This window comes from Equus przewalskii, chromosome 19 (assembly GCF_037783145.1).
Source record: "Equus przewalskii isolate Varuska chromosome 19, EquPr2, whole genome shotgun sequence".
Taxonomy (NCBI): domain Eukaryota; kingdom Metazoa; phylum Chordata; class Mammalia; order Perissodactyla; family Equidae; genus Equus; species Equus przewalskii.
The window spans coordinates 37682562-37707510 of record NC_091849.1 but is presented as its reverse complement, the minus strand read 5'-3'; the positions used below and the strand labels follow the sequence as shown (position 1 = coordinate 37707510).

General features: G+C 54.3%; 1 protein-coding gene across 7 annotated transcripts in view; it reads left to right on the top strand.

Annotated features, from left to right (window-relative positions):
- The window catches only part of MDGA1 (MAM domain containing glycosylphosphatidylinositol anchor 1), a 61091-nt gene extending 36364 nt beyond the window's left edge, over positions 1-24727 (top strand). Inside the window, exons 4-17 of one of the 7 annotated variants that reach the window (XM_070584529.1) lie at positions 1054-1250; positions 2058-2190; positions 2447-2716; positions 4554-4883; positions 7741-8037; positions 8884-9168; positions 10829-10980; positions 11842-12019; positions 12268-12291; positions 13322-13474; positions 13858-13992; positions 18480-18610; positions 18832-18940; positions 24419-24727. In XM_070584529.1, the coding sequence (XP_070440630.1) occupies positions 1054-1250; positions 2058-2190; positions 2447-2716; positions 4554-4883; positions 7741-8037; positions 8884-9168; positions 10829-10980; positions 11842-12019; positions 12268-12291; positions 13322-13474; positions 13858-13992; positions 18480-18610; positions 18832-18940; positions 24419-24546 (2522 nt within the window). In that variant the 3' untranslated portion in view covers positions 24547-24727. Of the gene's footprint in view, positions 1-1053; positions 1251-2057; positions 2191-2446; positions 2717-4553; positions 4884-7740; positions 8038-8883; positions 9169-10828; positions 10981-11841; positions 12020-12267; positions 12292-13321; positions 13475-13857; positions 13993-18479; positions 18611-18831; positions 18941-19659 lie in introns of all 7 variants that reach the window. The other 6 variants (XM_070584531.1, XM_070584530.1, XM_070584527.1 and 3 more) reach the window with 6 other exon arrangements.
- Positions 24728-24949: the final 222 nt, after the last annotated feature.

The window sequence follows — 24949 nt, the reverse complement described above, 5'->3', positions numbered from 1 at the left end:
ACTGCACATTAGAATGTCTAGGGGATCTTTAAAACAAAAATACTGCTGCCTGGGTCCCACATCCAGAGATTCCAATGTAATTAACTGGGGATGGGGCCCAGACATGGGGATTTTTTTCTTAAGCATTTTTATTAAGGATTAACGTACATCCAACAGAGTGCACTAATATTAAATGTACAGTTCAATGAATTCTTACATATATATGTGTATGTGTAAACACCATCCAGTCCAAGAGCATTTCCAGGACCCCAGAAAGTGCCCTCATGCCCCTTCCCAGTCAATGATCTCCTTAGAGGCAGTCCCTCTTCTGACTTCTGACACCATCCATGAGCTCTACCAGGCATCAGTATTAAAAAAGAAAATCCCTGGGGCTGGGCCGGTGGCACAGCGGTTAAGTTCACACACTCAGATTCGGTGGCCCAGCGTTCGCCAGTTCGGATCCTGGGTGCGGACATACACACCACTTGTCAAGCCATGCTGTGGCAGGCATCCCACATATAAAGTAGAGGAAGTTGGGCACTGATGCTAGCTCAGGGCCAGTCTTCCTCAGCAAAAAGAGGAGGATTGGCAGTAGTTAGCTTCAGGGCTAATCTTCTTCTTCTTCAAAAAGACTCTGCTTTCAAAAAGAAAATCTCCATGTGATTCTGTTGTGCAAACAGGGGGTGAGAACCACTAGTCTAGTCCAATTCACCAGTGAGGAACAGCCCCAGAGAGACAAGGGACTCAGGCAGGTCACACCACAAATTCACAGCTAGCCTGGGATTCAAACCAGGGTTTCCTGACTTCCAGTCTGCAGCTGCTTCCTCCATTCCATGATGGGAGGGTGAAGAAAGACACCCCCCATGCAGGTCCTTGGGGAGGGACAGCTGGGAAGCCATCAAGTCCAGTCCCCTGTCTCTAATGGGTTAGTCAAACTTCAGGGCTGGGAGAGCATCTGGCTCTCTGGAAGCATTCTTTGAGGGTGGCTTAGCTTTTCCTGAGGGCTGCCAAGAGCCTAAGCTCCTGACCTTGGGGTCACCCAGCCCTGACTCCCTTGGGGTTCTGCCCTTGCAGACCTGGACGAGCCAGTGTTGACGGTGCACCAGACGGTGAGCGATGTTCGAGGCAACTTCTACCAGGAGAAGACGGTGTTCCTGCGCTGCACTGTCAACTCCAACCCGCCAGCCCGCTTCATCTGGAAGCGGGGCTCTGACACCCTGTCCCACAGCCAGGACAATGGCGTCGACATCTATGAGCCTCTCTACACCCAGGTGAGGACAGGCAGCAGCTGGCCTGGTCTCCTCATGGCTACACTCTTGCTCCTGCACCCAACAAGCAAGGGGGGAATAGGGACTGAGGCCTCACACCTGGAGTTCCGGTGACTGCCCTGACTCCAAGAATTCTGTTCTGACGTCAGAAGCATGCATTCTGATTGGACAACCTGGGGCAGATGAAATCGGGACAGAAAGGTCAGGGAGCAGTGGTGAGGACAAGGGAATCCCCAAGACAACATGTCCTCCAGGAACATGGCTAGTTAGGAAAGGCACCCCCTAGGGGCAGGCACATTATCCCTGCCCACTGCTGGCAGGCAGAGTATTGGAACCCATGGGCAGGCACGGCAGGAGTTGGGGGCAGAGGAATGACTCTACGTCCCATGGGTCCCCTATGGTCCCAGGAGATGGTGATGAAGCCATCCTACCAGGGAGGGCTTTCAGAGGTGGCTATCCTAAGTGGCTGTCAGAGCTCCACATGTGGCCATGGCCTGTGGGCCAGCCCTATGTTTGTATGGGTTGTAAGAAAGAGCAGGATTCCCTCCGTACCCTCCATTTCCCAGAGTGGGGAAACTGAGGCCCAGTCCTGGCCAGTGTGCACCAGGACAAGCTCAGACTCGGAGAAGCCCAGGGGATGGAGAGTACAGCATCTGCCTAGGCTCAGACTCCCTGGGGGTAAGTGGTGTGGAGGCTGGGAAAGATAGGAATGAAAACAGGAATTTGCTTTAGCCTGGTGCTGGGTGAATGTGTGTGGGACCCCTGGAGACTCGAGCAGGCCCCTCACCCCAGTGGTCCGCTGCTGCCTAGGGGGAGACCAAGGTCCTGAAACTGAAGAACCTGCGGCCCCAGGACTATGCCAGCTACACCTGCCAGGTGTCTGTACGCAATGTGTGCGGCATCCCGGACAAGGCCATCACCTTCCGGCTCACCAACACCACGGGTACAGGCACTTCCCCACCCGTATCCCTTGCCCACTGGGCTGACTCCCCAGCCAGGAGGCAGTGCCCCACCCCACACAGGACTCTAGGCACATCACCATAGTGCATCTCCTCCTCCCCTCTGCCTGCTCCCTGCCTTCTCCTCTCTCTTCTCCCCTGAGTCCTTCCCCGACCCCATGTTTTCCCAACCCCCTTAATCTCCCCCACATCCAGCCCTGCCTCATGATCCCCTAAGACCCCACCTCCTTGTCCTCTTAGCACCACCAGCCCTGAAGCTGTCTGTGAACGAAACTCTGGTGGTGAACCCTGGGGAGAATGTGACGGTGCAGTGTCTGCTGACAGGCGGTGATCCCCTACCCCAGCTGCAGTGGTCCCATGGGCCGGGCCCGCTGCCCCTGGGTGCTCTGGCCCAGGGTGGCACCCTCAGCATCCCTTCAGTGCAGGCCCGGGACTCTGGCTACTACAACTGCACAGCCACCAACAATGTGGGCAACCCTGCCAAGAAGACCGTCAACCTGCTGGTGCGATGTACGTGCCTCCAGAGGGCTGGGAGGGCACATGGAAGGCAGGCAGGGTTCCTGGCCTCCAGGAACCACCAATGAAATGGGAAAGGGGCCTGTCTGCTTCCATTTGGTAGGTGAGAGATGCTGAAGGGGCATGTCCAGGTACTTTGATTTCCCTGCAATTCAGGTGTCTGCCAGCAGATGGTGGAACTAAAATTTGCATAAAGTTATTTACATTTTACAATCTGCATTTCTAAATATAACCTCAACAATACAAGAAGTAGGAAGGGCTGGTGTTGATTACCTACATGTTTTTTAGATTGGGAAACTGAGGCTGCAAAAAGCTAAATGTGTTACATTCCAGTCTTCAAGAGACATTTCCTGGCTTTCTTCCTGTACAATGATTTCTAAATGATTAACAGGGTTAAAGTGAAAATAACATACATTCCCACATGCCTCATAAGTAAATCTTATTAGCAAAGCATTTCAGAAATTCTGAAGATAATTACTAAGTGTAAGAATGATATGAAACTTGGAATCCGATTAAAGACGTACACTTTCCTTGCTAAGACTCAGCCTCAGTAGTTACCATTAGCTACTCAGTATGATGTTGACTTTGCTACTCTGCTTTAAGGAGAAAACTTTAAATTCTTCTGCTTGTGAAGCTTTAGATTGTTGTTTGTTTATTTATTTATTTTTTTAAAGATCCAGGCTTATTTCCAGTTCTTTAGCACTTGAAAGTAAAGTACAGCTTCTGTCAAATTCAATTGAGAGTCTTCTGATGAAATGGACTCTCTTTTTTCTTCATTTCTCACTGACAGTCTCTCTCTGGCTCTTCTCACAAAGGAAGCTAGCTCCCTATCAATTTTTACTTAATCAGAGCAAGAAGGACAGTAGCCGATTATTGCTATCTGATGACTACTTTTTCCTTTGATGGTACTTTTCCCATCAGAAGGTTATTTTTCTCCACCTGATTTCATTTGGCCTGTAAAACCTGGGTTGATGAGATCACAATTTACATCAAATACTTATGGTCACCTCTTAGGGTGACATACAGCCTGCTTTGGCCAGCCCAGTCCTGGTTTATGGCTGTTATACCAAGGTCCTGTCCAATTAGCACCCAATATTAAGAATTCTGTCTAAGTCTTTGGCTTACATCAAACAATATTCAGATTTTGAAAGAGGCCAGAACCTTTTCTTTTTAAACTCTGTGTTTTTATGTAATTGGAGGTAAAATGATTGTACTGGGCTTTTATTATAAAAATTACAAAAACTTGTTGCAAAGAGTCAAACAGCACAAAAGGGTAAAATGTGCAAATTAAAATTTCCCTCCAATTCTCCTGAGCCCCATTCTCTAGACAGAAGCACTATTACATTCTGGTGTGTCCTTCCAGAATTGTATTTTTCATATTCAAAGTTTAAAATAAGAATAAGGATAAAGCAGTGTAGCGGTTAAGAGTGCAGTCTCTGGGTCTGAATTCAAGGTTGGCTACTCCTTTGGGCAAGTTACTTAAACTGTCTGAGCCTCAGTTCCCTCCTTTGTAGAATGGGAATGATAAAGTGCCTCTCTCAAAGGCTGTGAGAGGGGTTAAATGAGTAAATCCAGCTAAGGTGCTTAGAACAGTACCTCTCACATAGTGTATCTTCAGTCAAAGTGGCTATAGTGACTACTAAACTCACTTTTCTACAGCAAGCGTTTTTGAACTTTTAGAAATGCATCTGAATGTCAATTATTACTCAATAAAACTGAAAAAAAAAAAAAAAGCCAGTTCGAAGGGAGAAGCTGTATCTGGATGGGGTGAGACATAGGCTCCTGGCTTTGGGCCAGCCCCAGCCACCCTTCCCTCCCCCTCCACCCATAGCCATGAAGAATGCCACATTCCAGATCACCCCAGATGTGATCAAAGAGAGTGAGAACATACAGCTGGGCCAGGACCTGAAGCTGTCGTGCCATGTGGATGCAGTGCCCCAGGAGAAGGTGACCTACCAGTGGTTCAAGAACGGCAAGCCGGCTCGCATGTCCAAGAGGCTGCTGGTGACCCGAAATGACCCTGAGTTGCCCGCCGTCACGAGCAGCCTAGAGCTCATCGACCTGCATTTCAGCGACTACGGCACCTACCTGTGCGTGGCATCCTTCCCAGGGGCACCAGTGCCTGACTTGAGTGTCGAGGTCAACATCTCCTCTGAGACAGGTGGGCAGCTGGAGGGGAAGAGGGGAGGTGTGAGGGAGCTGGAGAGGCCCGCAGAGGGGCGGTGGGGTCAGCAACTTGCGAAAGGGAGGCCAGAGTGAGGACAATCCCATTGTTCATGCTGTACACATTTTTTATTAAGCACCTATTATATACTAGGCAATGTGCTAGGCACTGGGGTACAGTAGTGGGCAAAATAGGCTCTGCCTATTTTGAACCAAGTAGGAAAGCAAACATTTTTCAGATAGTCTCATAAATAAATATATCACTGCAAACTGTGATACATGAGAGTCAGGAAAGGGTTTCCTATGATAGAATATTTGATCTGAAATCAGAGGGAGGAGCAGGATTTTACTAGGCAAAGGAGAGCAAAGGAGGGTAGAAGAGAAAGGCAAGCCAAGGAATCAGCATGTGCAAAGGCACTGAGGCAGGAAAGTGCAGGGTCATTTGGAGAAATGAAGGAAGGAGAATGTGACTGGGAGGATGGAGTGAGATGAGAATGGAGAGGTCACAGGGGCCAGATTATGCAGGGGATTTCAGTCTTTATTCCAATGATAATAACAATAATGAAATAATAATGGCTAACATTTATTGAGTGTTTACTATGTGTTCTGATGATTTTATATTTATCTCATTTGCCTTCATGATTTAGCTTGTGGGGTAGATGGTTTATCTTCAATTTTTAGAGATGAAGAAACTTAGGGTCAGAGTTTAGCTTAGAGTTTAAGAAACTTACCTAAGTTAACATACCAATAAGTGGTGGAGCTGGCATTCGAACCCGGGCAGTCTGACTGCAGAGCCTGCTGTCAGCCACCATTGATGGTTTACACTTAGAAAATGACAGGAGTTTGGAGGTGATGACTTTGGAGAGGGTCCCTAGAATCTCATCTCCAGCCCCCACCCTGCACCTTGCACTGAGGAGCTGGCTGACTTTGACTATACCTTCTTCAACTCCCTGGGCCTCAGTTCCTCTTCTGTGAGAGATTGAACTATATGGCCTTGGAGGCCCCTCCCATCCTGACATCTGCACAGGGAGAGGCCAGGTGAGGCTGGAAGGGTCAAAAAAGGCTTCTGGAAGGAGACCGACCTGAGCTGAGCGTTGGGAGTGGACCAGGCCTGCAGATTCCACAAATCCATTTTGCAAATCGCTGAGTGCCAGGCCCTGGGTGAGGAGCTGGGAACCCAGACACAAACGCCACAGCCCCATGCTCAGAGCTTGCTGCCTAGCTGGGGAGACAGATCTGTTGGGGAAGGGGTGGGATAAGGCAGGAAATGGAAGGGCAGACCTTAGAAGTGGGACACAGGAGCTAAAGGTGGACCTGAGAGAACGAGTAGTAGGCTGGCTGGGGACACAAGGGAATGCTTCTCGGAGGAGCCATGCTCCATGTGAGCATTTGCTAGGTGGGGTCAAGCCCAGGAGAGAAGGGACGGGGAGCCCCAAGGTGTATAAGCCTTGGCATGTCCAGGGAGTGTGTTCCTTACAAGTGGATTCTACAGCGGGGACCCAGGATGGGAGAGGGAAGATGAGGCTGGGGGGTGGCAGAGGCTGGATCATGAGGGCCTTGTTTACAGAGCCAAGGAATTTGAGCTTTAACCTGAGGGCAGTGTGGCCTCAAAGCAGAGGACACAGCCCTTTACCTGCGCGGGTGCAGAAGGGTTGGCAGCTGGGATGTTTCAGAAACAGGGAAATCAATGGGGCACAGGGCCATTTCCTCCATTTGGCTCATAGGCTTGATGCCTAGGGAATGGAAGCATTTTAAGGGCCTGTGGAAATGGTTTAGACCTGGAAAAATGAATTAATTGGCTCCAAAATACAAAGAGAAAGCTGCAAAATGAAAGCCAATAAATGTATAAGAGTCTACAGAGGATAAATTATGGTAACTAGATAACTGGACCGCCGCGTGCCTCGTAGAGTTATTTACAATTTTTATTTAATGTAGGACATTTTAATTTGTTTGATGTGATGTGAGATGGGACCCATGGAAGTCTTTAAAAAGACCCTCCATTTGGATGATGTGTTGAGTTGGCTTAAGTCTGGCTGTGAATAACAGAAAAACCCTAAATACTAGTGGCTTAAGCAAGCTAAATGTGTATTTCTTCTTCATGTAAAAGTGAGCAGTCTAGGCTGGAATAGTGGCTCTGCTCCACCAGGTCCTCAGGGCCCCAGGCTCCATCTTGTTTTACTATTCCATTATCCTTAGCATGTGAGACCTACACCCATGATGGCAGTTCCAGCTGCAGCTATCAGTCAGCATTCCAGGCTGCAGGAAGGAGAGGGGCACACCTCTCCCTTCAAAGACCCTTATTTTCCAGCACATCCCATTGGCCAGAATTTAGTCACATGGCCACAGCTAGCTGTAAGGCTGGCTGGGACATATAGTCTTTATCCCTGCTGTGTGCTCTGCTAAAACCCAGATATTCTATTACTTTGGAAGAAAGGGTAAGGATGCTGGGGGACAGACTAGTGGTCTGTGATAACACTCCAGGAAAGAGGAGATGGAGGTTTTAACTAGAGCAGGGCCAGTGGGAGGGAGAGAGGGGACTGAGAGAGGAGATATTCTGTAGAACTGTTTCAAAGCTGGGATCCCCAATACTTTGTAAGGTGGGGCTAACAGGAAAGAAGGAATAGGCCAGCACGACATAGGCTCTCTTTCTGAGTTGAGAGACCCCGAGGTAGAGACTCAGGAGGCGGAGAGGATTTGGGGAGGTGAGTTCTACTTTGGAGATGCTGAAGGGTCTGTGGGACGTCTGGGATGGGGAAGGGAGGCTTGCACTGCGGGGAGGGAGGGAAAACCCTACAGCGGAAGCGGAGGATTGGGGGGAGCTCTAACCCCGCTCCTCCCTCCCCCCACCCCTACAGTGCCGCCTACCATCAGTGTGCCCAAGGGCAGGGCCGTGGTGACTGTGCGCGAGGGCTCCCCGGCCGAGCTGCAGTGCGAGGTGCGGGGCAAGCCGCGGCCGCCCGTGCTCTGGTCTCGCGTGGACAAGGAGGCTGCGCTGCTGCCCTCGGGGCTGCCCCTGGAGGAGACCCCGGACGGCAAGCTGCGGCTGGAACGGGTGAGCCGCGACATGAGTGGGACCTACCGCTGCCAGACGGCTCGCTATAATGGCTTCAACGTGCGCCCCCGCGAGGCCCAGGTGCAGCTGAACGTGCAGTGTGAGTCCCATCGCCCCACCCGGACTACCTTCCCAGCTGTCCCTCCCAGTTCCCGGCCTGGCCCGCGCCCTCGTAACCCCTCATTCACCCCAGTCCAACAAAACCCCCCCACCTACTGCTGATGCCCCTAAATCCTCCTTGACACCCCCAGTGCTCTAAGATATGGGGGTTTGTGACTCTTACCGCACTTCCACCATCAAGTGTCCTCCCGTCTTCATTCCCAGGGACCCAGTCAACAAAGAAATAACTGATTTTGACAGGTGGGAATAGGAGTTTGAAGGAGGAAGGACCTTCAAGGAAACACTGTCTGATAGTATAATAATGAGTTGACTCACCACGTGCCAAGCATTGTTCTAAAACGTTTTAATGCACTAACTCATTTAACCCTCCTCAGCGCTGTGAACTGTTACTCCCCGGTTTTTACAAATAGGAAAACCGAGTCACAGAGAGGCTAAGTAATATGCGTAAGATTTCACAGCTGGTTAGAGGCAGGGCTGAGATTTGAATCTAAGCCATCTAGCTCCGGGGATCATGCTCTAAACCCCCTACATTATGCTGCTTTTCATTACATGAGGGATGAAGGAGCATTTAAGTCATGAATAGAGGCCCAGCCTGGGAAGCATGGCCGGAGGGAATGGCCGGGGGTGGAGGGGGGCAGGTATCTACAGGTCGGGAAGGTATGAGCGTGGCTGTTGTATGAGTGTGCTGCGAGTGTGTATCCGCCCTGAGAGCCTTCCATGCTGCAGGGCGCGGGAGTAGGGGCGAGCGCGTCGCCTCCCCATGGGGCCGATCCTCAGACCCCTCTCGGTGGGGAGAGGCCCCGCTGACCGCCGCCCCCGCCCCCAGTCCCGCCGGAGGTGGAGCCCAGCTCCCAGGATGTGCGCCAGGCGCTGGGCCGGCCCGTGCTCCTGCGCTGCTCGCTGCTCCGAGGCAGTCCCCAGCGCATCGCCTCGGCCCTGTGGCGCTTCAAAGGGCAGCTGCTGCCTCCGCCGCCCGCCGTCCCCGTCGCCGCTGAGGCCCCCGACCACTCCGAGCTGCGCCTCGACGCCGTCACCCGCGACAGTAGTGGCAGCTACGAGTGCAGCGTCTCCAACGACGTGGGCTCGGCGGCCTGCCTGTTCCAGGTCTCGGGTGAGCGTCCCGTCGGTCCAGCCCCACCCAACCACCGCCACCTCGGGCCAGGCTCCGGCCCGGCCCGGCCCCCGCCCCTTTCAAGCCTGCCTACACCAGGTTTAGACCCCTGCCTTTCCAAGACCCGCCCCTGCCTCCCGGCTCCAACCGTGACCTCCTCCTACGGCCCCGCCGCCTCCACTCTCGCCCACTCCAGTTCTGCTCCTTCCACTTTCAAGGCTCACTTATACCTGGCCTAAGCTCCGCCCCTTTTAACTCAGCCGCCTCTCTGGCCTCTGACAGCCCCGCCCCTTTCAAGCCCCGCCTTCCCCAGGCCAGGCTCCGCCCCTTCAGACCTGCGAACACCGAGTCCGGGCTGTTCCCTTTAAAAGCCCACCCACACCGCGCCTACGCCCCGCCTACATGAGGCATAGGCTCCACCCCTTCCAGCCTCGTCCAATCCCAGGTCTCCACTTCCTGCTTGTCCCGTAGCAGCCATCGCTTGGCCCCCTCCAGCCCCGCCCACAGCAGCTTTAGGCCCGCCCCCTCAAGCCGTGGGCTCCGCCCCATCTCAGCCGTCCCGTTTCAAGCCCTAGAGGGGCCAGATGGGGAACCCCCTCTTTTCGTGGCCGCAGGCCCAACGTGAGGGGCCTGAGCTGTAGCTTGGAGGAGAGAAGACGCCCCTCACCAGCTTCTCTGGAAGGTCGTGGGTGGCGCTGGGCCAGCCAGCACACATTTCCTGAGCTGTCACTCTAGAGGTTCAGGCACCTGGGTGCCCAGAAATCCCTCTCAGCCCCATCTCTTCATCAAGTCATTTCCGGGGGTCTGTCTAGGGCTGCAGACGGGCGTGGGTGGATCAGAAAGGGGTGGAGGTTGTGCTGAGGGCCGAGGGGAACCGAGAGGGCCCGACAGGTTGCTGAAGCCCCCTCCTCTGTTCCTCCGTTCGTTCGGGAGAGCCGGTTCCCTGTCAGAGCTGGTGGCAGTGACCCAGAGGAGAGCCCAGGCTTGCCTGTCCCCCACGCCACTGCACGCCAGCGCTCCCCACAGCGCCTGCCTGACTGGGGCACCTTTAGCTCTTGTTTGAATCTCCTGGCTCGGGGGCCCAGGCCTAGGACCACAGGCCTCTGGCCACCTCCCCAGCCCCTCCCCAACCCACCCAGCCCTGCCAGCCAGAAGCCCCTGTGACATTTCCCACCTCCTCCCCCTCTCCCCTGTTCTCCCACACTTTCCCTGTCTCCCCACCTTTTTTGCCTCTCTCTATCCGTCTCCTCTCTCTTGTCTTCCTTCTACCTCAATATCCTAACCATTTTTCATGCCTTTCCTCCAATCTCCTCCTCCTATGTCTGCTCTAATATCCCTTCTCTATGTCTTCCCCAATTTCTCTTTTCTCTGTCCTGTCCTTGGCCTTTCCTCTCTGTTCTCATCAATGCCGCCTCTTGGAATTCCCAATCTCCCTTTTCTCCATCTCCCACCTTCCCTCCTACCCTGCCCTCATCCTCCTCCATCTCTTCTCCCCTCTTCTCCTCTCCTCACAATATTCCCTTTCTCTTTTTGTCTCCCCTATCCCCTCTCTCTGTTCCACCCCATCCTCTTCTCTCTCCCTCTCCTGTGCCTCCTCTCTCTGTGTCTCTCTCCATCCCCCACCCTCCATGGCCCCATGCTCCCCTCCCCGCCCTCTCAGCCAAAGCCTACAGCCCGGAGTTTTACTTCGACACCCCCAACCCCACCCGCAGCCACAAGCTGTCCAAGAACTACTCCTACGTGCTGCAGTGGACCCAGAGGGAGCCTGACGCCGTCGACCCTGTACTCAACTACAGACTCAGTGTCCGCCAGGTGGGCCGAGAGGGACAAGGCCTGGGTGCAGGGTGACCCTGGGAATGCTCCTCAAGCCAGGGGAAGGAGTTGGAGACAGGGCTTGGATACATTGACTGTCTTATAAACAACTCCTCAGAGCCAGGGAGAAAGTGTTCTGGAACAGCAGCAGGAGTTAGGAGGCGCTAGGGCCTTGTCCCCTCTGGACTCACGCTCTCGGCACAGCCCTGAGAATTGGACAGAGGTCCACTGGGTTCATACAGGAGGATGGGGGCAGAGCCACTTATAAAACACAGAATCTACCCTGGGGTCAGGAGCTGAAGGCCGAGAGGTCAGTCTCATCCACAGAGTTTCTAGAATGCAATGCCAAAGCCACCCTGCTGGTCTCATGTCCAGTCTAATTTCATGTGGCTCTGCCCAGGCCAAGGGGCAGTTGGTGTGGAGGGTGAGAGTGTGACTCTGAGGCAGACTGCCTAGGCCAGAATCCAGCTCTGTGTGAACTTGGGCAATCTACATCTGTTTGGCCTCAGTTTCCTTATTTGTAAAATGGGAGTAATTATAGTATTCCACCTCATAGGATCATTATTCTGAGGCTTAAATGAGTTAGTAATGGCAAATCACTTTGAACAGTGCCCAGAATGCATTAATTGTTCAATATCTGCTGTTATCACTTATTGTTAAGACAGCCCTGGGAGGTAGGCATGGAAGGGGTGATTGTCCTGTCTCACGGATGAGGAAATTGAGGGCCAGGCTTCCTAGTCCTTTCTCTTTCCGCTGCCTGACACTGACCACCCCCCACCCCCAAGTCACACCAAGGCTTGGGCTGGTGCTCTGGTGGGGGGCGTGGCCTGCCGGGCATCTGGGGACTCCCTGTATCTACAGTTGAATCAGCACAACACTATGGTGAAGGCCATCCCGGTGCGGCGCGTGGAGAAGGGACAGCTGCTGGAGTACATCCTGACTGACCTCCGCGTGCCCCACAGCTATGAGGTCCGCCTTACGCCCTACACCACCTTCGGGGCTGGTGACATGGCCTCCCGCATCATCCACTACACGGAGCGTAGGTGGTGGTGGTGGTGGTGGTAAGGGTGGGCCCATCTTATGCCCAGGGAACCCCCTCCACACTCCCCATATGGTTCCTGAGCTTGGGGATCCCCACTGTGCAGTGTTCTACTCCATCACTGCCGCCCAGGCCCCTCTGGGTCCCAGTCCTGGCTCTGGGGACCCTGTGCCCTGGTCCCAAGCCTGGGCACCCTCTGCATAGTCCCACAGCTCAGTTCTGACTGGTTTTCCTGCTTGCTTTCTCAGCCATCAACTCTCCCAACCTATCAGGTGAGATACCCCCCCACCCCCCACAACTCTCTTTCCCTTTAAGGACACAAGGGCTCCCCTGGTGGGAGGAAGGAACCCCAAGAGATACCCAGAGAGAAAACGGGGTGGAGAGCAGCAGCTGGAAGGAGAAGCAGAAAGGAGCAGTGCTGGGCTTGGGGATGTTTGCATCCAGGCTTTATTCTGGATCTTAAAGGTGGGGGACAGGGATGGAGTAGGAGGGACACCTCTAACTCAGGGCCTTTCATCCTCACTCAGCACCGTTCACTGTCCCCAAAAGAAAGATGAAGAGGCCAGGCTAATCCACATCCTCTGTTCTCTGGGGCAGGGATCATTAATCTGAGATCCGTGGACCACTAAAGGATCTGTGTGTAGAATTCAGGGGGTCATGAACCTAGAACCTGGAAGGGCATACAATGACTTCTTTATTTTCCCTAATTTCTAGTGGAAATTTAACGTCTCCTTCAATGATGAATGCAGGCAACTAACCACAGTAGTGTAATCACTGCCCGTGACTTTGTCATTAGGAGAAATCCAATGTTCTCACATCACCTTGAAGTTGTTGCAGCGATCTCTGAATGTCATTTACAGTCATTAGTATTTTAAAACTATGGTAACTATTAGACCTGACACTAGATCTTGTGACGTTATTAGATAATAAAGAAGTCCACTTATTATTATATCACACCTTTGTTTTTTAAAAATATTTTGACAAATGTGTTTCAGTATAATTGATTTCCTTTGTAACCCTATGCATTTCATTTTATGCGTCTAAAGTCATTATTCTGAGATGAGGTCCTTAACTTCACTTGATGCCAGAAGGGTCTGTGGCACAAAAATGGTTAAGAAGTCCTGTTCCAGGAACAGATTTGTCAGGGGCCCCAGTGCCTGATTTCAAAGCCCTGGAATCCTGGGCCCACTGCGTGGATGCTTGGGAGCTGCGTTGGGAGGACAAGGAGGGTGAAACCGGTCCAGAGGGCCTGAGGGGGCTGACCTCTTTGTCTCACCCCCACCCCTCCCCGCCCCAATGCAGACAACACCTGTCACTTTGAGGATGAGAAAATCTGTGGCTACACCCAGGACCTGACAGACAACTTTGACTGGACACGGCAGAACGCCCTCACCCAGAACCCCAAACGCTCTCCCAACACCGGTCCCCCCACTGACATCAGCGGCACTCCAGAGGGTGAGGACATGGCCTGCTGCTAGGAATGGAGGACTGCTTCAGGGAGGGGTCTAGCCCCAGGGAGCCCCAGTCTGAGGGGAGACGCGGCCCCGCCCTCAGGGAGCCCCGGTCTGAGGGGAGACGCGGCCCCGCCCTCAGGGAGCCCCGGTCTGAGGGGGACACAGCTCTGTCCTGAGAGGATCAGGAAGAGGAGGAGCTGCAGTGGAGCTAAGGACTCATGAACGTGGCCCAGACTCCTGTGCTGTGCGGCAGGGAGAACAGGGTGGCTGGGGTGAGGCACCTGGGATTCAGACAGCTGAGGCTAAGGTAGAGAAGGAATCGGGTGGAAAGAGTCCTGGGTGGGGTGAAGAGGGGGCTGTTGGCGCATCTCCCCCTCCCTGCAGGCTACTACATGTTCATTGAGACGTCCAGGCCCCGGGAGCTGGGGGACCGTGCGCGGTTGGTGAGTCCCCTGTACAACGCCAGCGCCAAGTTCTACTGCGTCTCCTTCTTCTACCACATGTACGGGAAGCACATCGGTGAGTCGGGGGACCAGGTAGTCTGCCCAAGTGTGTGCGGGGGGCTGGAGGGGAGGCTCCGTAGGAGGCTGGGGATTGGCCCGGTGAGGCCTGGGCTTCCCAGCTTGGCTGAGTCACAGATCCTTGTAGGGGTGTGAGCAGAATCTGGGGAAGGGGGGATGTCCAGAGCCAGCTTGTCTGAGGTTTTGAGACAGTCGAGGCTTCCTGAGTCTGCAAAGCAAACGGCTCCAGCAGGATGAGATTTAAGTTTTTGGAGGGGATCAAGAAGACAGCTAAGAGGTTGCACGTATTGAGTGCCTGCCAGGTGCCAGATGCCATCCTGGGTGCGCTGCGTCTGTGGTCTCATTAACCCTCACAACCACCAGGTGAAGGATGTTACCATGTAAATCTGGGAGGTTAAGCATTTGGCCAAGATCACACAGCAACCCAAGTCTGTCTGACTCTCCCAAGCCCTAAACACAGGGTTGGAAGGGTGCTGCTTTGGGAGCGGTGAGAGGAAGTCCTGCTTCCTAAGTGTGGGCATGATCCTAAGGAATGCCCCTTGGGAAGCGATGGCACTGGCAGGAGTGTCACATGGATCAATGAACTCATCCGGCCAGCCATCACCTCTGGAGCCCCTGCTCAGTGCCAGGCATCAGCTGCTGCAGAGAACGGGGTGGACAAGTTTCCCGTCCGCTTGGCACCTACAGTCAAGTGGGAGAGACAGACATTAAATAACTAATTGCACCAGATAGGCCTTAGTGACCACCGTGACACAAAAGGACAGGGCCGAGACAGCTGGTAACAGGGAGACTCGACTGACTTGGGGCCCTGATTATGGAAGACTCTGCTGAGGAATTAACAATTTAAAACTTTTTATTTATTTATTTGCTTGTTTACATATTTATGGGAAAAGTAATATATTTTGCTAGGTCAACATGTACAAAAGGTGCATAATGAAAGGCCGCCTCCATCCCAGGCCTCCTGCCACCTAGAGCCCCTCCTCAGAGGCAAATTTCCAGAAATACTTTATGCATATAGAAACCACTACATATATATTCTGTTTTCTACCATTTTACACACACTGTTCTGTGCCTGGCTTTTCCCTCTGAACCGAACATCTTGGTGATCGTGCCTCATCAGGCCACAGAAAGCTTCATTGTTTTCCTCAGCTGCACTGTAGAGGAAGGGACTTAAGCAGAGTAAAGGCTCATTATGGAGAAGTCTCTGCAGCTAGAGTAAGGGATCAAGCGGAACTGATGAACTAGAATGGGGTGGGATGGAAGGTTCTGCATCCGTTGGGGCCCCCAGGCCATCCACACAGACCACTTTGCCTGTGGCTGGGTCTGGACTTCATGAGAAGTTTCCTGTGGGGTAGGTGGGGTGGGTGACCAGGACTGTCCTGCCCTACCCTGCCCAGCCCCCTCATTTCCATCTGGCTTCCCCAGCTGGAGTAACCAATTCAAACCAATTCCAACTTTTTACACCAAAAGTCCCATATCCCAGGCAAACCAGGACAGTTGGTCACTTTATCCTAAGCTTAGGAAGGGCACTGGGGTCCCAGCTGGGTCCAGCGTGGCCACAGGAGATCAGGCCTTATGAGCTGGGATGCAGAGACTTCCCCGAGGAGTGGTCTGTGCTCCAGAGCTTGCTCAGTGTCCCCAGCGGGGTAGAACAAACAGCAGTCAGTGAAAGCTTCCTGGCGGAGGCAGATTTGAATTCTACCTGAGGAAGACCCTGTAGGCGTCAGATCTGCCCAGCACAGGAGTGGGCCATCCTGTCCCTCGACAAGAAGACTGTTGGGCAAGGATGCTGTGGAGGGGACCCCTGTCCCAGGTCCTGTTACTCCCCTGCTCTGTCCCCTTCCATCACCGTCTTCTCCAGGCCTCCCATACCTGATCCCACCCTGCCTGCTTCTCTGTCGCCACCCCCTCTCCCCCTTGCACCACTTCACTCAGCTGGAGCACATAGCTTTCCTCAAATACTGAGGCAGCTTCCTGCTTTAGATGCCTGTGCTCATGATCTTCCCCTGGCCTGGAACATTCTTCCCTTCCCCTCCTTCAGATCTCCTCAGAGAGGTCCCCGACAGCCCCATCTAAAAGACCCCTCTAACTCTTTCCCTGCGTTATTTTCTTTTTAATGCTTACCACCAAGAGAGTCTAAGCCCCATGAGGGCAGGGGTCTTCCTCTTATTCACAGATGTATGTCTAGTGCCTGGAACAGTACCTGGCAATTAGTTGAATGAATGAACAAATGAATGACAGGGAGGTCTGGGCTTGACGAACCCTGAGGTAATTTCTCATCCTGAGATTCTGTGGAAGTCCTTCTTCAGTCCAGATGACAGTCATGGAAAGTTCTTCATTCAGCACTTAATATTGAGAACGGATAGGAATTTGATGGAGACGTTCCCTCAAGGAGTCAAACAGGCGGAGAAGATGGGAATGCCCATAACTGCCGCATCGCAGAGCAGGGCAGTCAGGGCCCGGGAGCTGCAGTTTGAGGACTCAGTTCACACGAAGGATAGGAGACTCCCAGCTCAAGCCTGGGAAGACTTCTTGGAGGAGGTGACGTTTCAGAGGCCTCGAAGCATGAGAAGGACTTGGCCACGGGAACATGATAGAGGTGGGCATCTCAAGCAGTGGGAACAACCGGAGCAAAAGCCCAGAGGCCGGGAAGCTGGGGTATGTCCAGGTTTGACTTTGGAGGTGGCGAGGATGGTAGAGAATGTGGTGAGCAGGTCAACCCTTAAGGGAGGTTGAAGGCTCTGACCCCTGTGAAAGGCTGTCAGGAAGCAGGGGAGATCTTGGAGCTGATGAAGGCAGAAATTCAATTTTCGTTTGAGCAGTGAAAACGTGGAGTTCTCTCATTAGGGTCTTTGGGGAAGGGTGGTGGAGGAGGAAGAAAAGGTATGGGGATTGAGGCTGGACCCCAGGGAGATAGGAACAAGGGAAAGATCTCCAGGAGGGGAAAGAGAGATAGAGGTCCCTTTGGGGCTGGCTGGGAGCCCGAAAGGCACTGGGGTTTGAGCCCTGCCTAAGCTGGTGTGGCACTTCCTGGACCGTGGGGCGCTGGGAGTCACCCTTGCCCGGCCCCATCAGCTGGTGAAGGTTCCCCACGTACCTTGAACGTTTGGCAAGTTCCTCACCCAGGCCCGGGTCTGCTGCTGGGGAGAAGGATGTTTTTTGCTGTCCTAGTCCGTCCTCTCCCCTCCCCTCCCACCCTACCAGCTCTGGGCACCAGCTGTCCCCAGACCTTGTGTCTCACTGACTTTCTTTGGTCCAAGCCAACTCCTTTCGTCTCAGGCAGGTAAAATTGTGGTGCCTCTCCCCCACTGGGGGTCTGTCTATCTGGTGTCACAGATGGTGTGGCTTTGTCTGTGGGCAGTACCATGGAAATGCCAGCCACCAGGTGTCACCTAAGATTGATTCCCCTTCCCTTGGAGCCAGGTCTTTCCTGTCACTGGGGGCTCGAGGTGGGCTGGAAGAGCTGAGGGGTGGGCACTGACATTGCCTGGGTGCTCCTCGCCAAGCCTTGATCCCCTCCTTCTCTCCCAGTACCCCTCAGCACTTCTAAAATTCCAGGGCCCTGTGGCTGTGGGCAGACAGGCTCCAACTCACTCTTTTTTCTTACTTGTGTCCTAAGCATCAATATTAGAGAAATCACGGGTTTGAAGCCTAGCTTTATTCACCTCTTAAAACATACATATAAGAATTAACATTTTTTTATTGAGGTATAATTGACATACAACATTATATTAGTTTCAGGTATACAACATAATGGTTCAATGTCTGTATATATTGTGAAATGATCACCATAAGAAGTCTAGTTAATATCTGTCACCATACATAGTTACAGAATCTTTTTGGGGGGCATGAGAAATTTTACTCTCAGTAACTTTCAGATACGCAATACGGTGTTATTAACTATAATCACCATGCTGTACATTACATCCCCAGGACTTATTTATCTTATAACTGGAAGTTTGTACCTTTTGGCTCCCTTCACCCATTCCGCTCACCCCCCTACACCCACCTTGAGTATTAAAAATGGAAAGTCTGTTCCTGTCCCTCCAGAAATCATGTACCAGGTGCCACCAGGGGTATGCATTGCACACTTTGGGACTCCTGCTCTGCACTCAGACACAGGCCCCACTGTCCTGGGACAACTCCCCTGTCTAGAGGGGTAAGGGTGGCATGAGTGTGTGTGTGTGTGTGTGTGTGTGTGTGTGTGGAGGGATAGGGGGATTAGCTGATTAGGAAGGAAGGGAAGAAATGAAAATTTGCAGATTGTGTTGATGAACTGAAACCCTGCTATTGTCTCTCTCTTTCCTATGTTGAAGTCCCCCCCTGGGATAATGGGACAATGAACCGGTCTGCGTTGGGGAGAAGGTCCCATCCACTGGGGACAGTGCTGTGGGCAGTGGTGGGAGAGGGGGTCTTGGTGGATGTGGAAGGGTAAAGTGTCCTTGTCCAGACCTCACTGCTCCCCTCTCTTCACACTCCCCGCAGGCTCCCTCAACCTCCTGGTGCGGTCCCGGAATAAAGAGGCCCTGGACACGCATGCCTGGTCCCTCAGTGGCAATAAGGGCAATGTGTGGCAGCAGGCCCATGTGCCCATCAACCCCAGCGGGCCCTTCCAGGTGAGTATACTAGGCCCAGAACCTCCTCCTAGGCTCTCCCAGCCCTTGAGCTGTCGCTCTGGCCAGGAAGCACTTAGGAAGGCCCCGTGCTTGTTCTTGGGAGCCAGGAGGAACGCAGGCAGGGTACGCGAAGACTTCCAGGAAGGCTGCGGGGAAGGAGGGAGGGGCCTCTGGTGCAGAACCTCCTAACCTCTGCTCCCTGCTCTCTGACTCCACCCCAGATTATTTTTGAGGGGGTTCGAGGTTCAGGCTACCTGGGGGATATCGCCATAGACGATGTCACACTGAAGAAGGGGGAGTGTCCCCGGAAGCAGATGGATCCCAATAAAGGTGCAAGACGGGAGGGGGTGGGGAGCCGAATCTGGGGTGGGGGGTGGGCACCTGTCTGTTTCGGGGGAGGGTGTTTGTATCTGAATGAGGATTCAGAGTGGCTGGGTGATGGGATGCATGTGTCGGTGACTATGTGAACACTTGGACCCCACTCTGGCTCAGGCTATGGGACATGTATAGGACAGTGAAAGGACCAGCGCCTGACCCCCTGAGAGCTAGCTGAGCTAATTACAGTCCAGAGTGCCTCCTGTGGCTCTGTGTGTGTGGGTCCAGAGGTGAATGTGTGCCCCCACCCTGGGGCCAGTTGTTTGCAATAACAGCTTGAGTTTACTTAGCGATTACTATGTACAAGGCAAGGTACAAAACCCCGTGTGTGCATGACCTCCTTTAATCCTCACAGCAGTCCTCTGGGGTAGCTCTTACATTAGACTCATTTTACAGATGAGGAAACTGAGGCCCACTGAGGTTGAGTAAATTGCTCCATGTCTTAGCTGCAGAGCCAGAATTTGGACCCCAGCAGGCTGAGTTAACACCCACACCACACCACCTCACGTCTGTGCTTACGAGCATGTCTGTGTGCGTTGAGGGCAGTGTCCACCTTCAGATGCCCAGGCGGGGGGTGGGGGTGTAGCAGGACCTCCCACAGCCTGCCCACTATGCCCTGGCCCTGCCGGGCTGACCAGAGCCCCGGCCTGTCTCCCTTCTCTCTCCCGTCGCAGTGGTGGTGATGCCGGGCAGTGGAGCCCCTCGCCGGCCCTGCCCGCAGCTCTGGGGGCCGATGGCCATCTTTCTCTTGGCGTTGCAGAGATGATGAGAGCTGTGTGGCCCCCCCCACCCCGCCCCCGGCACACCAAAGTGTCCACATCGTACCAAAGACTGACCCCGCCAGTCGGGGTGCCCAGGGGCAGGGCTGGCCCGCCAGGAAGGGGGCCTGCGTTGGCTGCGAGGATGAGCAGAAAACAAGGACAGAGGCCCGGCACTAAGGCCCTGGAGACAGTCGTTCGACATACGCACACGCTCACACACCTACACTCACACACACAGAGATATATTAAAGCACAAGTTTCTATCCGACCTGCCAGCACCTTCTTTACTGCGGAGACAGGGGACTCGTCTGAATGGCGTCTGCCACCCCAAGGACCTCGGCGCCACATAGGCCTTGTCCTGGCTGTACCTGTGGTGTGTTTCTGCCCTTCCCGGTCCCTAACTCAAGGCTCAGCTCCAGCCAGTGGCTTTACCAGAGGGAGCCAGAAGGGGAGCAGACGTGGGAGCCCCACCCTTGGCCGGATTCTGGGACTCCCTGGAATAGGGGAGGCCAGGGTCAGAGGGCGCCAGGTGGGACTTTGTGAGCTCTGTGAGTGTCCCTGTGCAGGGGACGATGAGGAAGGTGAGGCACCTGCTGCATGCAGCTCTGCTCCTAGGGTGAGGGCTGGAAGGTGAGCCCTCAGGTCACCCAGATCCCCTGACCTGTCCCTAGGATGTCATATTCCCCCCTCACTGTGCCCCTTCCAAGGGACCCAGCACAAGGTCTTGGGCCTGGGCAGTCTGAAGACTGATACCTTCCCCCGACCCCATCCCACCCCAACCCTACCCTGCAGGCAGCTGGATTCCTGAGAGCACAGTCCCTGTCCTGGTTGGCTGGCCTCGCCTCAGCCCCCAGCTGCATCTCCGAGAAGCCAGGGGAGTAGTGGCCAGGCCATTTTCTGGGGTGAGGCTTGACTTGAGAGGGGCAGAGGAGAAGGCCTGCTTTCTTGATTTCACTCCCCCCTCATATGGGGCACTGAATTTGGGAGTAGAGTGGAGCCTCCGTTTCTTATATACTTGGCATAAAGGGACGCCCTAGATAGGAGGGTGTGTGTAGGGGGGTGCCCTGCCCCCTCCACTGAAAAGCATTCTTTAGTTGGCTGTTCTCTTCCCACCCTGGGTTAATGAAGGAGGAGGGGTATGTAGAGCTGGGGGTAGAGGGTGGGGCACTTGCTGGCCCCATGTTCCCTGGGAGCTGAGCCACATGCCCTGAGCTGTGAAAGGGCTCCCTGTCCTTGGGTCCTGGGCTGGGAGCCTGAGACGGGCATGATGGGGTCCAGACCTCTCCTCTTTAACATCACCTCTGAGCCCCCCACCCAGCTCTCCATGGGAGAGAGGAGGCCCAGCCCCTTCCAGGATGAGTCTTCACGTATGTGTGCATGTGGCCATGTTTCTATGTGTGTGCATACACGTGTGTGCATGAGTGTGGGCCCCTTTGTGTCTATGTAGCACTATGGGTACATCTCTCGGCAGGAGTGTGTGTAAATATGAGTCTGCGTGTGCAATGATACATATTCATCTATGAGGCTGGGTCTACACCCCATCTCTGTGAGTACCTGTGTAAGTCAGCATGCATGTCCATCTTCATCAGTGACATGAATGTTTGTGGGGTGCTGGCCAAATATACCACTTCCAGCCCTATCCTGTGGTCTCAGGCTGCCTGCCGCCACGTGGATTTCCACTTTTCATTCCCTATGGATAACAGAGAGCTTACGGATGACCCTGCTGAAATGCAAGCACCTGTGCTGGGGGTGTCACAGGACTCCTCCTGGAGCATTCGATGGGACAGCTGCGGAGAAGAGGCAGCATTGTGATACCAGGAGGCAGGCAGGGAACCAAAGCAAACGCTGCCCATCTCAGCGCTCTGCCAGGCCTGGGAGATCATCATCACCAACAGCTGGCGGGTGGCTGGGCCAGGGCTGGAGCCAGGCCTCCTGACACTGGACCAGCCCGGCTGCCTTCCTGGCCCAGCCAAGGCCTCTGTCCGAAATGAGTGGCTCTAGCTTTCCAGAATACGCTTCCATTGTGTCTGCAGGGTATTGTTCCTTAATTGTCCCATCTGTGCAGGGTCTCTTGCCCCAACTAGACTGTGAGCTCCTCCTCTGAACCTTCCAACCCTCTCCCCATCCCCTCCCACCCTCATGCCCAGCACAAGTGGGCCTATTATGGAAATCACTCAGCGGCTTTGCCCAGTGGAATGGATTATATAAACCAGTGGTTCCCAGTCCTGGCTGCAGAGTAGAACCACAGAGGGTCCCTTAGAAAGCACCAGTGCTTGGGTACCACCCCAGAGCTCCTGATTTAACTGGACTAGAGTGCAGCCTGGCACCAGAAATGTTTAAAAGTGCCTCAGGAGAACCCAAGAGGGGGAACCACTGGCCTGCTGCCTGCCGATGCTTCCTCTGTGCCCTCGCTGGAGTGGGCGCTGGAGATCCAGAGATGAATAGCCTGGAGTGCTTCCTCCTTGGGGCTTCGTGGCTCCCTATGCCTACTTCCCTCGGATGACCTTTGAATAAATCTGTCCCCTGCCCTGGCGGCTCCATGATGGGGACCCTGTCTCTCCTGTTCACCTCCATATCCATAGAGCCAGAGGCAGAAAAGGTGCTCAGTGTGTGTCCGCTGAGCTGAACTGCACACACGTGGCCCCTGAGTTCCTGGTCTGTTTGGGGAGAGGGGACATGGTCACAGGGACAAAGAGTGCAAGGTGGGGGAGTGACAGGGAGCACTGCTGGGGAGAGGTCACAGTGGGCCAGGGGCAGCCCTGGTTTGAGGGTGGCTTGACCTACGTTAACATGGTGTGCCTGAGTGCGACGCCGAGGTCCTTGGTCCTCATGTGCGGATGGGTGAGGTTGGTGTGTGTGCCTGTGTGTGCTGGCAGGTCTGCAGGGGGTGTGGGTGTCAGTGCGTGCTAACACTAACAGTGTGTGATGTGAGCGCTTAGGGGTGTTCCAGTCTGTGTGTGTGTGTGTGTGTGCGTATCAGGGAGTCTGCAAGGAATGAGTATGTCTCTGGGTGACTTGTGTGTCAGTGTTTGTGTGTCTGTGTGTGCCTGTGAGTCAACACCTCTGTATCAGTGTCGCCTGTGCTGTGTGTGTCTTTCTGTGCCAGTGGGTGTCAGCGTCTGTGCGTTGGTAGGTGGCCCTTGAAGACCCCCAGCCCAGGGGAGACCAGGCTGGCTGGATCCAGTGCATCTCCCCAGTGGCAGTCTCGCCCTCTGGGTCAGGGTGGCTGAGGCATTTTGTGGCCTTAAAATGGGGAGTCTAACCCTCAGGGTGTTGGGGTTCCTTCATCCCTGTCCCCTCCAGGCTGGCATCTGGGGGAGAAAGGGACTCCTAGGGCCAGGTGCCATACAGTTAGGAGAGGGGCAGTCTCAGCTTGACTGTCCTGCCCCTGGGACCACAGACAGCCACCTGGGGAGCTGAGCTAAGTCTGCAGACCAAGCCCCTCCTCCCGGAATGCTCCTCCCTCCTTTGCCCTCTCTGGGAGAGCCCTGACACCTTGTTCCCATGCAGTCTCCTTTCTCCCTGTGCTCCGCGAAAGTCCTGGCTCTGGTTGTCCGTGCTGGGAAGGGCCTCAGAGGTCTGAACCTCTCCAGTGTAAATGAGGAAGGTGAAGCCCAGAGGAGGAAAGGGACTGGTTGAAGTCGCACAGCCACTTGGGGTGGAGCCAGCCTTGGAAGCCAGGTACTACAGCCGTGGCTGTACTACAGCCCTGTAGTACTTCTGGTCACTGCCCCTGGGGTCTCCTGCCAGGCAGCGACAAGGAGCTTGGTCAGACTGCCCTGTCTCCGGGTGCTGGTACAGATGTTACTGGGGGCCCTGCACTGGGAGATGTACCATCTCCCTGCCTCCAATTCTGGCCTCTCATTCCAGGCCACCACCCCTCCCACCCCAGGTCAGGCCTGGATGACACGTGGAGGCTGCCTCCCTCTGCCCACACTGGCTGTCACTGCTGTCCAGGCTCCAGATAGAAGGGACTCTATTTCCCCTCCCCTCCCCTGTCTTCTCACAAGCCTGGGCTGGGAATGAAGCTCAATGTGTCTATGTCCTCATCCTGTCGACTTCCTAGGACCAGGAGGGCTGGAGGGGGGTGTGCAAATCCTTGTGTTTTCCTCTCCCTGGACAGCTCCAGGGACGTAGAGGGCATTTCCAGGTCTGTCCTCAGGAATGGGGTGGGTGAACCTCCTCTGGAGGGTCCCTGTAGGACCACTGTTTGAGGTTCTGGGTTCAGGGGAGCCCTCCTTGCTTCCGAAGGCAGGGTAGCACACCCCTCCCTATTGAGTCAGTGTTCTGTGTTTGTGAGGTTGTGTGTGTGAGGGTGTGTGTGTGTGCTGGGGCAGAAGAACCACTCTTTCCTGGGGCCTCCTTGACCCTTAGAACTGGAAGGGACCTTAGAGACCATCTAATCCAGTGCCCCCACTGCACAGGTGAGAAAGCAGAGGTCCAGAGAGATGGCACTTGCTCACTGCCACCCGCTCTCCCTCATGTCGCCTGCATTCATTTCCTGGGGGCCCTACTGGGAATGCCCTCCCTCCTGGCACCTCTCTCCCTCCTCCCAGCCGCCCACATAATCACCATCTCAGCCCAGCTCTGCTGCCTCTCTGCCCCAGTGGTCTCCAAGCATCCTTCCTGCCCCAGGGTGGCCAGCTCACCAAGGCCTTTATCCCCAACCCAGGAGAAGAGGCAGGGGAAGGAGGGGACTGCTCCAGCCCGAGGCCTCAAAGACTTGGGAGAAAAGCCAAGCCCCCATGCCCAGGCTCCCCCCCCCAACAAGGTAAAAGCACAACAGGAGACCCTCATTAACGGGTGAAAGGTATTGGGGTTGTTTTAGTCACATGACCCCATCCTCACCCCTTTGCCTTGCTCTCTGTCTCCACCCCAGCCTCTGTCCCCTTTTTGTCCCTCTTTGACCCCCTAAACCCTCAAATGTAACCTCTAGTCGCGGACGCGGTTGTTTCAATCAATAAAGCTGAAGTGTTCTAGCGCTCTGGGTCGCTGTGTGTGTCGGTGGTGGGCGGGCAGGCTGGGAGGGGGAGCGGGTGAGCGGCTGGGGACTCCTCTCAGGCCCCTGGGGGGAAGCCCTTCTTCTCTTTGGCACCTGCTATCATGGATCCTGCTCTGCCACCTGGACAGTGGGGATCTGCGTCTTGGTCTCCAACCCCATGAAGTCAGGTGTCTTCATTCATTTGTTCCTTCAAGAAATACT